Genomic DNA, 13,781 nt, shown 5'->3' on the forward strand with positions numbered 1-13,781 from the left:
GGAGACAAATCTTTTCTTTGCAAATCAGCTCAGGGAAAGCAATTGCCTGCTTACTACACAGAAATACACCGAGGGGGACTTGCAGCCAGCACTTCCCCCAAAAACCAGTAACAACTTGAAGGCGGACACCAGTAGTTGCCACGGAAAGTCGTCTGGAGAGACCAGTTTCCATTTTGAGGCAGAATCATCATTTCTGCCAGTGCCAGCTGTCATCTGCGTAGTACAGTGGGGTGGCAGAGCCTGTTTAGGCAGCAGAGGGGGAAGGCAGCCAGCCTGGCTTGGCTTGGCTCTGCGAGGAGAGGGTAAGCAGCTGGGCATCGCACGGCCACGGCAATAAACAAGGGCTCTCCCGGGGATTTTCCAGCCACATTAGCCTTCATGCAAAATAGATTCTCACACTCTCCCTCGCAGGCGTTAGAGCCCCTGGCGTGGTGGGGATGTGCCTTGGGCCACAGAAAGCCCTGGTGGAGTAGAGGAGTAAGCTGTGAAAAAAGAACAGGAGCTGGTTAATACCGCTAGACAGCGAGGTACCGGTGTGTAGTCATTGTGTCAGACACAAAGGGAGGCAGGGCCAACAAGGCAGTAAGACTATTTGGCTGCCTTCTGCTTCCAAGGCCCTTGACAGCAGTGACCAGAGCTGGGGAAGGGGATGCCCAACCTCAGCCCTCTTGGGTTCCCGAGGCAGAAGCAGCACTCAGATGGGCTTGTTCTCCAGGACAAGGTTTCTGGCTCACACAGCACATTAGTAGCCACCCCACACCCCCTGGCACCTTCACAGTCGCCCCTGCGCTCTCTGTCCCCTGGGTCACTCGATTTATCACTGCTCTTTCTAGTCCTGGCCGTATCTACACCATCACCCTCCCATCTGCTACCCAGGGACCCCCTGCACAGCACCAGGGGGGCAGGATGAGGAATGATCCTTTCTCCGTGCTGACCCTGGGGAGCCAGGAAACATCTGGCTGGGTCCTCCTGCCAGCAGGAACGGCTCTGGGAGCATCACCTGATGTTTCACCTGCTCATACCGAGGAGGAATTTAGTTCCCAGTGACCCCTGAGGCTCCCACAGGCTTAGGTCTCCCCACAGAATAAAACCCAGGAGTGCTTCATCACGTGCAAATCTGAGCAGGAACCAGGTTTTTGCAATTCCTGGCGCCTGGAGGGGGGCAAGGGGGGCCTTTCCACAATGTGCTGACATTCCTTTAGTTCTGCAAGTGTATTTTTCTTTCCTAAGTCAATCCTTTTTGCACATGAAAGCTTTTTTTTTTTTTCTGGGTAATAAGGAGCATCCAGAAAAGAAAGCAAATGAATGCTTCTGGGTTTAGCGACTCATAAATCATTTTTCAAAAGCTGCTCTCAGATCCCAGCAGGGCCAATGGCCAGAGGTGGAAAAAAAAAAAAAAAAAATCTGCTCTAGCCCCCAGCCTGTCCTGATAACACTGGTCTCGTGGAGATGAGTTACCTGGAGGCTCCTCCACTGGCCCCTGGATGCATTTTCTTGACCAAGCGAGGACTTGGCTGCTCTAAGGGGTTTGGGTCCCTCACCGAGCTGGAGAGTGGGGCTGATGGACACAAGGGCAGCGCAGCCCCGTGGGACCCATCTCAGAGGAGGGCAGGGCAGGGACAGGTACCACACACACACGTGCTGTATTGCTGCTATCGAATCCCTTCCCCTTCTTACCAAAGTGCAGCCACGTCAGGGGAGGAAGCAGAGAGGTCACTTACCAGCATACAAGACTGAAGAACTGAAGTGAAAAAGAAAGGCAAATCCATCCAGAACCAGCATAAAGTAACACCAAGGGCAATTCTGCACAGCACTTAGTGTCCAAAATAAGTACTGCCATTCCTGAAAGATGTGGGAGAAGTCAAACTATCCTTACTCATTTTAAATGGCACAGTCATCTGTCTAAGTCTGATGTTGACTTATACCTCTCTCAGGATGTTTTCTTCAACAAAACGCAAGTGTTGAGGATTAATGATTTATTCTGAGTAGCTGGTGGAAGGCAGCAGAGTGCATCCAAAGCCGGTTCATAAATTGGGAAAGAGGAGGTGACGATTCATCTTGTCCATCCCTGGGACTAGCACAGAAAAGTAATTGCCTTCATTTGCAACAAGACAACTTAGGTCATCTATTAGGGAAAAAAAACCCCACCAAACCTTCAGAACATTAGCTGGAACAGATAGCAGTTTCAAAACAGGTAAGATTCATAACTCTTTTGAACCACCCAGCCTGACCTGGCCCCCTGGGTGCTGCGGTTCAGCCCCACTGCTGAGGTCCTTCAGATTTTCTAACTCTCCACTCAAACAGGGAGTCCCTTGGCACACACACACTGACTCACTCCCCCGTAGCCCCCAAGCCTTCCCGAGATATTCTGCCTCGGCGAGTCTTGATTAATAAACAAGATGTTCATGTTTTTATGTGGAAAGCAAAACACAGGATTAGTGATACTAGAGAGCTATAATCAAACGGTTCCACACCAATGAATAATGTGTGTACAGAAACAAATGCTTGCTAAACACCCCATGCCAATGCTGATGTATTTTTCATAATTGTTCAGGATAAATGAGGAGTAAACACTTCCAGAAGCTGTGGTGATAAATATATCAAATTCGTTAGCCTATATTTTTTCCCTAGAAGACAGCTAAAACTGCATATTTTACTGCAATCTAACCCACACCCTGCGAAAAATATTACACTTGTTACGAAAGTCTGAGCCTAAAAAAAAAAAAATCCGAAATGTTGGAAGCTGTCAGTGAGCAGGGCAGGGATCCTGTCAATCCCTGGGATATTGCATCCTCCCCATCTCTCCACCAGCCCATGAAGCTTCATTTTGTCACCTCCTGTTCTGTAATGAAAATAGGCTCTTGGCTGCATCCCATCGATTTTAGATATTGTCTGTCAAACGTGCTGTCGAGACCAGAAGGAGCAAGGTCTTGTGCTCTCTTGGTGACACCACTGGGGACGTTGCTATGCAGGGTGGCACGTGAGCGGGACGTTTGCAGGGATGTGGTGGAAGCAGCCGCTTCTCTGAGGCTCCACTACGTTATTTACGTGGTGACACAAACTAAAATGAGCACATGGACACCTTCAAAGCTGTATTTTAGCTGCCCGAGCACTTCGGAGCCGCAGCCAGCGCACAGCCCGGGCTGAGGACATTTTGGTCATGGTGCTGCCAAGAAGGTAGTGGTCTTAAAGCAGGGTGAATGGGAAACGGGGTAGTAACATGAAGAATTTGTTCATTTGAATTCTTAGTGATGTTTCATGGTTAGTGCTGGAATGGAGCTGTACTGGGCCTCCTGACTCTTAATTTTCTTTTTTTTTCTTTTTTAAAGATGTTTGACAAGGGACCCTTTCCAGAGCAGTTGTTATTTCTGAGAGACAATTTTTTTTTAAAGGAAAGTGGGATTGTTTTAATATACTTCCACCTTTAATTCTTTTTAACTAGCATATTTATTGGTTTTAACTCAGAGTTTCCCCAGTTTTAGCAGCCCTGCACCAAAGGGAGGAGCCAGCACATGGTGTGGGGCTGGGGGGAGCTGCCAGCCCCACAGCCTGCCCCAGATCTCCCTCTTCTCCTGAGACCCTACTCAACGAGGCAGCATGGCTGGAGATGAAAAAACATTAAATACTTAAAAGCTTCTCTAAAGAAAGAGGTGGCGCTTCAAGGCAGTTAAAGTATCTACAAAACCCCATCCCCAATGGGTTCGAGGGGCGTTTTGCCCAACTCCTCCACCAGATCAAGGTGACAGACCTGTGTGCTGGGCTCCTTGCCCTGATGTCTCCCCACAGCCTGTCTTTCTCCCCTTTGCCCCCAACTCCAACCCTTCCCAACCAGGTGAAAATGTTACCAATGGACCTTACAACTCCTTACTCAATTTCCCTCCCTCCAAAAGCCCTTCCCAGTGGGTTTCACGGGAGGCAGAAGGGCTCTGCAGGAACTTGGGAAGGCTTTTCAGTCCAGAGAGCAGTGTTACTCTGCTTCTTCCTGGGCAGGGAGCTCCCGTTTTGCTGATGGAGGGGCTCCAGCCTCTCCACCGCACACACAGCGAGTGCTGACGCACGGTGAGTAATTTCACCATAATAACCCCGCCGTGGTACCGCACGGCTGCCCTTCTGCTAAGTGCTAGGTCCTCCCTCAGCCAAGTGCAGGAAGCCCAGCGCCCTGGCTCCGGCAGAGCCGAGGAGCACTTTGGGCTCTTCTCTCTGCAGTAATGCTTCTCCATCACCAGGAACTCTTCCTTTCTGTATTTTTCACTTGGGAACCAAACGATTGCCAATGACAAGAACAAGAAACAAGATCATTTACTTACTCTGAAAGCTTACCGTGCATCTGCATATTGTACTTTTTCTCATGAGCCCTGCTTGGTCTTCAGGTTGCTGTGTGCTCAGGTGGGGGCTTCTCTTGCCCAGAAGACCAGCAGCATCGCTGAGCACAGGGCAGTTAAGAGAGCTGGTACTGAAGCTCGGAGGAATCAGGCCACAGCATCGCCCTCGCTGCCCCACATCAGGCACCAGGCAAGGTCCTGGTGAGCCCGTGATCATCCAGTCTTATGTCTTTCCTCTGTGGGTGTGAGCCCAAATCCTGCTCAACCCATCCAGCCCTGGCTGTGGCCCAGGCAACACTGCTGGGCAGACCCTGCGGATGCTTCACTAACGCCCCTGGAGATGCCCCTAGGGGTTGGATCTCTGCTGAGCCTGTCAGTGACCAGCCCTGGATGATCAGTGAAAAGCAAAGTTTCCAAGAAAGGCTCCAAGTTGCGTTCTCCATCCACCCTGAGTCACCACTTCTTCCCAAAGACAAGGACTGCTGCAATTTGTCCCACCAAGAGCCTCCCGTTAAGAGGCCAGCACCCACCAACAGGCAAGTCCTGTTCTAACTCCAGCTCTTGGGGATCTCTCTTCATCCTTAACAGTATTTTCCAGGCACCTACTAGTGCCTTCCCCTGTCCCATTCCTCACCCCTGCCACGGCCAGCAAGACCTTGCTTTTAGTTTCAGGGCAGAGGAAAGCTTTCACTGGGCTGCTCAAAGAAATCAATAGAGCAGCAGGGGGAATCACAATGAAACTAGAAGGAGTGTAGAGAAGCCACACAGAGTATTCCTTCCCTCCCTACAGCACACACAAGAGCAGGAATTCACTGTAGGAGGACTGCACTTAAAAAAAGAGATGGCAAATACAACCCCTCTACGTTGAGGCAGAAATTCCGTATAAAGCAGAGGCACCAAAGCACATCCCATCACAAGATGAAAGCCAGGAATTGCTCCCACTTTATCAAAGCCCTCTCCTCTCACACTCACATTCAGCTCCAGTGGCCAGCCAAAGGCCACACGCTGCTTCGGAAATGTCAATGCTTTTATCTCCCAGTTTGTCCATGACAGTTAAACTGGCAATACACATCACTTCTCGATACATACATTTGCAGAGGAGGATGGGGGCAGGATGCTTTTCCTGTATCTGAGCTGCAGAAGGGCTGTGGTACCCCTGGGGGATGCAGTCCCACAGAAATGAGCTGCTCTGGGGACTGAAGCCAAGAATTTCAGGGTTTTCCATGAGAGAGTCAGAGAGGGGCTGGTTCTGGCTAGGGCTGTGCCTCCTGTCCCCTCCTGGGACTATTTCTTAGTTGATCCCATAAAAGACAGACTTGAGCCAGTCCAGCTCCTACCCAGGGCAAGCAGAACAGCATCCCAGGTGGGCTGCTCCAGGCATCTCAGTTCAGCAGGACCACGGGCTGTCACAGCCCTGGGGTCATGAGGGGGGTTTGTGTGCCATCCTGCGAGAGCCCAGGGTGGGGGGTCCAGCCCCTGCTGACACAGCAGCTCTCATTTTGGGGACTATGGAGTCGCTCCAGAGCCACAGCCATTCTCAGAGCCTCTTTCTGTGTTTCCCCCCAGTCGAGGAACAGCGGGCAGCAAGGGGACACGGACGGAGCCCGGAGACTCGGCCGCATGGCCAGGCTGCTCAGCATCGTCTCCATCGTCCTGGGGACCATCATCATCGTGCTCTACATTTCACTCAGCTTCAGAGGTAACATCTCCTTCTCTTTTCCCCAGCCCAGCTAGAGCAGGAACTTCCCCTGGCTCCAGCCCAGTGGATAGGACGCACTTACCTACCATCCACCACCTCCATTCCCACCCCAACTACAGTGGCGGGGCACTAAGCACCTGTATGGTCCAGGCTGGTTTGATCATCACCAGCTTCACGCACACACGTAAAACACCTCAGAGAATGTGCTCCTTGCAGGAGCAACACACAGTCTTCAAATGATCAGAATGGAAAGTCCTCCCTGCGCTGTCCCATAGTGACCATACAAGGTCTCCCTGGTGAAGGCTGTGGTGGGTCTAGAAGAGTGTAGTGTGGTAAAAACAAAGGGTTTCACGACACAAATCAACCTGCCCAGAAATGCAACCCCAAAACATTTGGGGAACCTCCCATGCCAAACCAGCATGACCAGCACACAGCTCAGGCAAACGGGAACCTCAGAAACACACAAAGCCCAAACCAAGAGCATAAGGGGAAACACCTGTGACTGCTGGAAGCTGCCCTGAGTCTCTCTTTATTTTACAGTTTCCTAGAAGACATTTCAGCATGCAAATACCTCGAAGAGGAGGAAGACAACTTTCCTTTTGGGGTTTTTACTTTCAGCCTTGCAACAAAAAATTGTCACAGTGTAGGTGGGCAGCCCTAGACAGCCTGCTCTGGAGCGCCGTCTGAAGGAACGCATGCTTCTACTTCACCGCCTCTTGGAAATGATTTTGTACAAGTGATGGGATAAAAAAGATCGCAAGAAGGAATGGGAATGAACATCGGACGCCAAGTGGAGAGGAGAAGGGGGAAATCCACTACCTCATTCCCCTCCAGCAAAACTCACGGAGCGGGGAGACGACTAAAGTACAAGAGGAGGAGAGAGTTTCAAGAACGAAGCTTATTTTAAAAAGAAAAATTTTAAGGCGAGAACAGGACATTTTGAAGAATCCTCCTAAGAATTTTGGCACAAGTCACTGAATTTTTGGGGGGTTGTTGGTTTTTAAATCGTCGAATTCTCTGTCTCTACAAAAAAATATATTAAAAAAAAAAAAACCAAACAAAGCTCAAACTGCCATCAGGAGCTGAGAGCTGTTTCCACGGAGGAGGAGGGAGAGCAGAGCTGCAGCGGGACCACGGCTCTGCCCCGAACAAAACGCAGCCGCAAAAGCTGGAGGATGTGGTGGGTGCTTTTGTATTTTTGATGAAAAAAAAAAAAAAAATAGAGACAATGACCATTTGCATGCTTTTGGGAATGTTCTCCATGTCTGTTCCTATGAGCTCTTTTATCACTTGGGGCAGATCTCAGAGCTGGCAGAGCAGGATGTTGCTGCATGAGAACGCCAGGCTCCTCCTCACCTGCATCCCACGGTGGGGTTTTTAATGGAAGGAAAAAATAATGCTTTCTCTGTGAAACCACACATTTCTCTCTCTGTGTACCCAAAGTGAGGTTAATACTCGTGGCGCTGAGAAAAGAGCCTGGTTAATCTGTAGCAGCAGTACCAAGGCACGGAGAGACCCTTCTACCCACTTACACATTTATGTCGTGTCATGTCCATCACACAAAAAGCTTCAGCATGATCCAGCCCCCACCGCTGTCAGAGCTCGTCTCCCCGACCCTTTTGGGCTTCAGCTTAGGGTTTTTCAGGAGATTTTCAGAGACACGGAGGAGTTTAAGCTCCCTGCTCCTCTCCCCGCTACCCCTCGTGCTCTTCTGCATCTCTGAAAACCTCCCGCATCCCCAGAGCTGGCTGGGGTCAGTTCCACAAGTAGTGTTATTTTTTAATGTTTTATATTTAACGTAACAAGAAAATAGACTTTGCTCCTCCTGATCTGCCTACACGTACCCCGCGTCTCGCCACGTCTTCCACGACACGCGGCTCCACGGCCGTTTCCCCGCAGGATCCGACCCCTCCAGCCCCATCACTTCTTCTCCCCCCTCACCCTGTCCTTGCCGCAGGTTGTTACTGGGGTTGGCCCTCTCTCTGGCCAACCAGACTATGCAAAGTTTCGTCGCCTGTTATTTTATTCAGGCTTTGTAGATGGCTTCTGGCCATATCCATTGGCTCCGTATTAGCTGAGCCTCTCTTCTTTTATCAAAACTTTGCGGGCCAAGAGCTGCATCCCCCGACCTTTCTGTTGCCTCCAGCTGACAGCCTGGCACCTATGAACATGGACTGCACTGAGAAACAGGGTGTTTCAGGGCACTTCTGCTCCCCACCATCAATCTCCTGGGAAAAAAAAAAAGCAACCCAAATCTTAGACCAAATCTAATTCTTCCAAGGGCTTGTCTACATGGAGAATCTGTTTGACACCATAAAAAACTTCTCAAGAAGGTCCCTGCTTGGCACTAACTTGTTCTTTGGGGCATGTGAGTGGGCACGTGGGGTTAGCACAGGGTAGGGGTCCACTGTAAATCCACCCTGTAGTTACTCTGTAGTAAACTAACAGGCAAAGCTGTGGGTATTGCTGTGAAAATTCTCTTGTCACCTGGTTAATTGCTCCTCTTTAAAGTGTTTTCTTTTGCTAGGTGTTATTTGAGTCCAGGAGGGAAGAAAGCCAAATCACCTAGACATGCTGTTAACATTTTTCTCTACATTAAAAGGGATTCCAGGGTCTCAGAGCAAAAGCACATCACTACAGCACTTTCTCGGGCTCCATTCCCATCCATCACCCCTTTGCCAGCTCTTTATTACAAATTACTGGCTTCTGAAACGGACCAAATTTGCAACCTTTCTTTTGCAATTCATTTTTTGTGAGCTTCAGCAAACTGGGGCCACTGAGAACTGCTGGGTTTGAGCTCCCACCCGCAGCCGCTGCCAAGGTGCCCCTTGGCACTGGACCTCTTCTTCCTGAGCTCATCAGAAACCATCCCCTGGAGATTCAAAACCTGAGCTTCTGGTTGATCAAAATCCCATCAAATCTCCCAAAAGGTTCCTGTCTTTAACGCTTGAACCTGAAAGCTGCTTGCTGGGAAACACACATTGGTGTTTTTTTCTGAGATACGTAAGGGCAGTGCTGCCTGTCCGTGCATCTTCTGTCCTTTGGTCTCTTGAGCAGCTGAAGTTCAGCTGATGGTAAGAGCCCAGCAAGCTCCTCCTTGGGCAGGAAGAGCCCACATTCAGGGAAAACTGCCGCAATGAGTTATAGTACTTGAAAGCGCCAAGTATTTATTAAGTAGAGAATTTAAATGCTCTTTTATCATTATATAAAGCCTTTCATCTAAAGTGCTTTACCACATTTAAAGGATTAAGCCCTGCCACCCCCCCACAAGGTGAGTTAGCATTACGCTGCTCTAATTGCACGGGTGGCAAAGTTGCTCAGAGTCACGTGCCCTGCACAGCTCCAAAAAGAAACCCATTTTTCTTTCTCCTCCTCAATAGAACCCTGTATGAATACAGATTTCCTTTGAGTCGGATTTCTCCCAAGGCAAACACACGCTGCACTGCAAAACAGAGTGGGATATCTACAGTCGTAGGAACGAGGGGGCTTTATGAGGCAGCTGCAACAGTCCTCGCCAGGAGAAGCCCCAGGTAGAGGCACCCGAGGCAAAATGCAGAAGGGAGATGATTTCCCCCCAAAAACCCATGGGTTCATGCACCCAAATGGGGTTTGTGCCTCCTGTCTTAGCCCCTATCATCAGGCTACTGAGGGAACCTCTTCTCAGCTCACTATTAACTATAATTAAAAAACCCCAACAAATAAGGCACTTAAATTCCTTTAATTTTTAATCCGCTTCCTGATTAGATACAATAGCACTGCTCTGCACTCTTGAATACAGCTTTTTGCTTCTTATCCTGCACTTAAATCCAGGGCAAAGCCTCTACAGCTGCTCCTGACAAAATATTTTCTCTCCTGGTGACCTGGCTCTCTGGTGCTGGGGAAATAAACTCCCCAGGGCTATCTGGAAGTTCTCTTCTCCCCGCTCTCCTCCAGCTTCTCCCTTTGCAAGCCTGATGTTTTGCAAAGGTTTTTGCCACTAGATCCTTGCTCTCCACATCACACACCTTTTTACCCCAGCTCGGCTGCCTGTTTGGCTCTCTCAGGTGCATTAGCTGTATTTGAGAAGGAAGAAGTTGCTGAACCCCCAAACCCTTGACACACACCTCACCTGCAACTGCGTTACAAGGAGCTAAATCATGGTAGAACTTCATCCCAAGGCCACCAGCAGGCAGGACTCCTCCTTCGGTCTGTATCTGGGGGAACAGCAGCTTCCCTTATGATTAGTTGCTGATTTCACCTAAGCACAAGCACCTTGCTTTCCAAAACCAGTCACAGCTGTTCTTCCCTTAACTTTTGGTTTTAGCACACAGGAAGGCAATCAAGAAACCATGTCACAAAAAAACTTCCCCTTCTCCATCTCCACAAACAAGCCCTGTTACATCACAGCTCTTTGCCACCTGCTGCAGCCTCCCCTAAGCACATCAGAATCAAATTTTCTGTGTTTGCAACTAAAAAAGTCATGAAGTCCTCAGGATTTGGCCAACTTTTGCCCCCTAGCGAGGCAGGCAATAGGGGAGAGGCGAGAGATCCAGGCGATGCGGTGGCAACCCAGCCTTACCTGACAGCGGAGCTGAGCTGGTAGGAGGATGGCTTGCTGAGGAGATGGAGAAGGTGGGAAACATCTCTAAATGTAAGTTGAAGTAGGAGTTAACGATCGACAAGTGTGAGGTCCTGGTGGGATATAAATACATGGTTTGCACTGCTCAGGAAGAGTCTCTGAGCAGAGCATGTGGCTGATGGCATCTCTCTAGCATTGGTGTCCCTGGGCTCTTCTCCTCAGGGCTTGGAGAAACAGTCAGACTCTGTGGGGTAGCACAGAAGAGCCCTTGCTGGGAACAGAAATGCTGGATCAAAGGTTTAAGCTGAGGGATTGGTTTGCTGCTGCCGAGCAGAGCGAGCTTGGTTTCATACCAGCTTCTCGTAGGATGCGATGACTGATGGTCAGAAAAGGTCTGGCTCGGGTCAGCTGGTCACAGCAACACGCTGGCTGGTACCTGCAGAGGAGATCAAAGGGATTTGAGCACAAAAGGGAGTAAAGAAAGCAACAAAAGGTTTGATTTCAAGGTTTGCTGTAATAATGATGAGCTTTCCTTTGCTGCTCTGTATTCCACTCTGTTCCAGCTCACCCCTATCTCCCCATCTTTGCAAGTTTGATGTGCTTTCCCCTCAGCAATTCTACCCCTAGAGCAATGCACGGGTCTCACAGGCTTTCCCCTCCCACCCTCTGCCTTTGCTTTAACCCAGTACAGGTCTGGTTGGCAAGGAGATGCCATGGCTGGGCTTCTCTGAAAGGGGATATTGAAGGGTAGAGAACCTACTCCTCTCGGCCTGTGGACTCCAGCAGGTACCACCGCAGTATTTGACCTTCCAAACACAGACTTCTCCACGTAGACAAGAGGAGCAGATCCCACCTTTTAGATAAAATTAAAATTCCCTTCCCATTCTGTTTGAATCCAGGGAGAGGCTGCAGAAATGCACCCACCGGGCTGGTCCCATGACTGACTTTATTTCTTTTTTCCCTGATCCCCCCCCCAACCTTGCCCTATCACTTGGTTACTTACCGCAGAACCACAGCCAGGGCTGCGCAGTCAAACTGAAATAATTTCAGAGTTAAGGTCGATTTTTCTTTCAGCCTGCATCCTTTAATTTTGGCAAAGACGGTTAGGTTTGGACTGAAGACGCCCATGCTTGGGCACAAGCCAAGGGGGTGGTGGTGGTGATGGGGGAAAGCAGCCTTTTCAAAATGGGACTATTTGTAAAGCATTTGCTGACACCAGTAGGTAGCGGAATTCAAACCTAAAAATACCCACCCAAGACAAGAAACATCAGAAAGGGACCATGTGCAGGATTCACCAAGGCAACCCTGACACCACTTGGGAGCAGGTGACCCTGGTAGATGGTGCCCAGGAGCCCATCCTTTGCGTGGAAGGGCAGGGTCTATCCCCTCCCCACAACTGCCGTCACCACTGTCCATGGACCGGCTCCTCCCGTTTCAAAGTTGAACTGGAAGAGCCGTGTTTCACACACAGCATGACCACATCAGGAACTGCAGCTGGGCGCTTCTCTTTGCTGATAGATGTTTCTTTTTTCTGCAGGATGATATGGTATATCTTATATACTTTCTTTGTATTTCTTGGCATGAGAAAAAAAAAAAATTAAAATGTAACATGCATGGTCAAAGCTGAACTGGTTTCTTCTGTCTAAATGAGAAAAAAAAATAATCCAGACTACTCGTTTAACTATTGATTCACACCTTAAGAGCAAGCAGATCAGCTGGTGTTTTGGGAGCAGTGGGTTGCAAATAACATATATTAGGAAAAGGCAGAAAAATACAGCACAATTCAGAGCAGAGAAAGGTCCAGAGAGATCAGCCTTGTGCTGCAGGGAGAAGCAGCACTGAGCTCCTCGGGAAGCAGAAATATTGTGGGAGGTCTCCAGCTGGCCATGCCACCGGGGAAGCAGGAGCACAAGGATGGGATGGGGATGGGGAGCAGCCACTGGGAACTGCTCTTCATCACTGGCCTTGCCTGGGCAGGTCGATGGTATGGCGCACAACCAGGTATGAGAGAACAAATCCCAAATCTGCTCGGAAAGCAAATTTATTGATCAAAACCATAGATTTCAAGAATGCACAGCAATTTTTGCTCTCCACTCAAAAAGCCTAAACGCAAGCAGCTGCTAGGAAGCAAGTCCTTTTAAAGTTTCTAAAGCCAAGGCTTAAAAACTCAGCCACTACCAAAAACTGGCATTAGTCTTTTTCCAGGAGGAGTTTTTCCAACCAGTCCCACTGGAAGGCTGTTGGCTGTGTGTAACCCACATGTTGGGTCACTACCAGGTTATTGCTGTGTAAGGGCACACCAACCAAGGCTACTGCTCCGTACTGAAGATGATTAACCGTGCAACGACTTCATTCAGCTCAATCCCAACACCCTCCTCTGGCTGTGCGTCTCTGGCATCCTCTGGGAATCAACAGCAACGTGGTTTTCAGTCCAGCTCAGCTTGGAGAGAAGACTTTGCCAAGTCTGAGATGAATTAATTGTCTTACACAGCTCTCTCCTTTGTAGCAATACGCTCAAGCTGTCCAGACTTCAGGGTAGGACTTACTGGAAGTAACAGTCCTTCCTTCCCTCCCCCAGCACACAGCAGGCAAGTGCCACCACCACCAGCAGGGGACAAAAATGAAGGTTTACGGCTCCAGAGCAGGTATCAGACACGGCACTTCCACTTTCATCCCTGTTTATGATGGAAAAAAAGATAGATGTAAATTCTCTGCAATGTTGGCAGCCTGCAGCGTGATTCAGCAACAAACGTACTTAATGGCCCTGCCTGGATGAGATTCCCTCCCAGGCAGTGGCAGGTCACCCCCATCGAAAGGGCCAGAGGCATTATAGGGTGCTGAGCCCCCAGCCCCATGGGTGCAGGGCCCCATTCCCCCATGGGGAGCTCACCCCATGGAGCCCACTGGGTAATAACTCAGCAGCAATGAAACGCATCAACGTTGTGATGAAACAGATTCAGCAATTTGACTTGCTGTGGTCACACTTAGGAAATGGTTTTGCCCGTGTTGGTGAGGCAGCAGGACGAACAGACAGTTCAAGACCACCTCGGTGGTCCAAACCCAAACCCCTTAGTCTCTGGTGTGACACAGTGAAGCTTTGGTCTGCCTGTCGTTTTCACAGGCAATATTATGATACCTCTTTTCCTTTCTTAAAGATGCATGCTGTAGGTTTTTTTCTGGAGAGGGAACACCCCCCAGGTGC

General features: G+C 49.5%; 1 protein-coding gene across 1 annotated transcript in view; it reads left to right on the top strand.

Moving 5' to 3' along the window:
* The window catches only part of TUSC5 (tumor suppressor candidate 5), a 13,536-nt gene extending 1,329 nt beyond the window's left edge, over window positions 1-12,207 (top strand). Inside the window, exons 2-3 of the mRNA XM_014953344.1 lie at window positions 5,889-6,021; window positions 6,562-12,207. Of these exons, the coding sequence (XP_014808830.1) occupies window positions 5,889-6,021; window positions 6,562-6,569 (141 nt within the window). The 3' untranslated portion in view covers window positions 6,570-12,207. The remainder of the gene's footprint in view (window positions 1-5,888; window positions 6,022-6,561) is intronic.
* Window positions 12,208-13,781: the final 1,574 nt, after the last annotated feature.

This window comes from Calidris pugnax, unplaced genomic scaffold (genome assembly GCF_001431845.1).
Source record: "Calidris pugnax isolate Ruff unplaced genomic scaffold, ASM143184v1 scaffold133, whole genome shotgun sequence".
In the NCBI taxonomy this organism is placed as follows: Eukaryota; Metazoa; Chordata; class Aves; order Charadriiformes; family Scolopacidae; genus Calidris; species Calidris pugnax.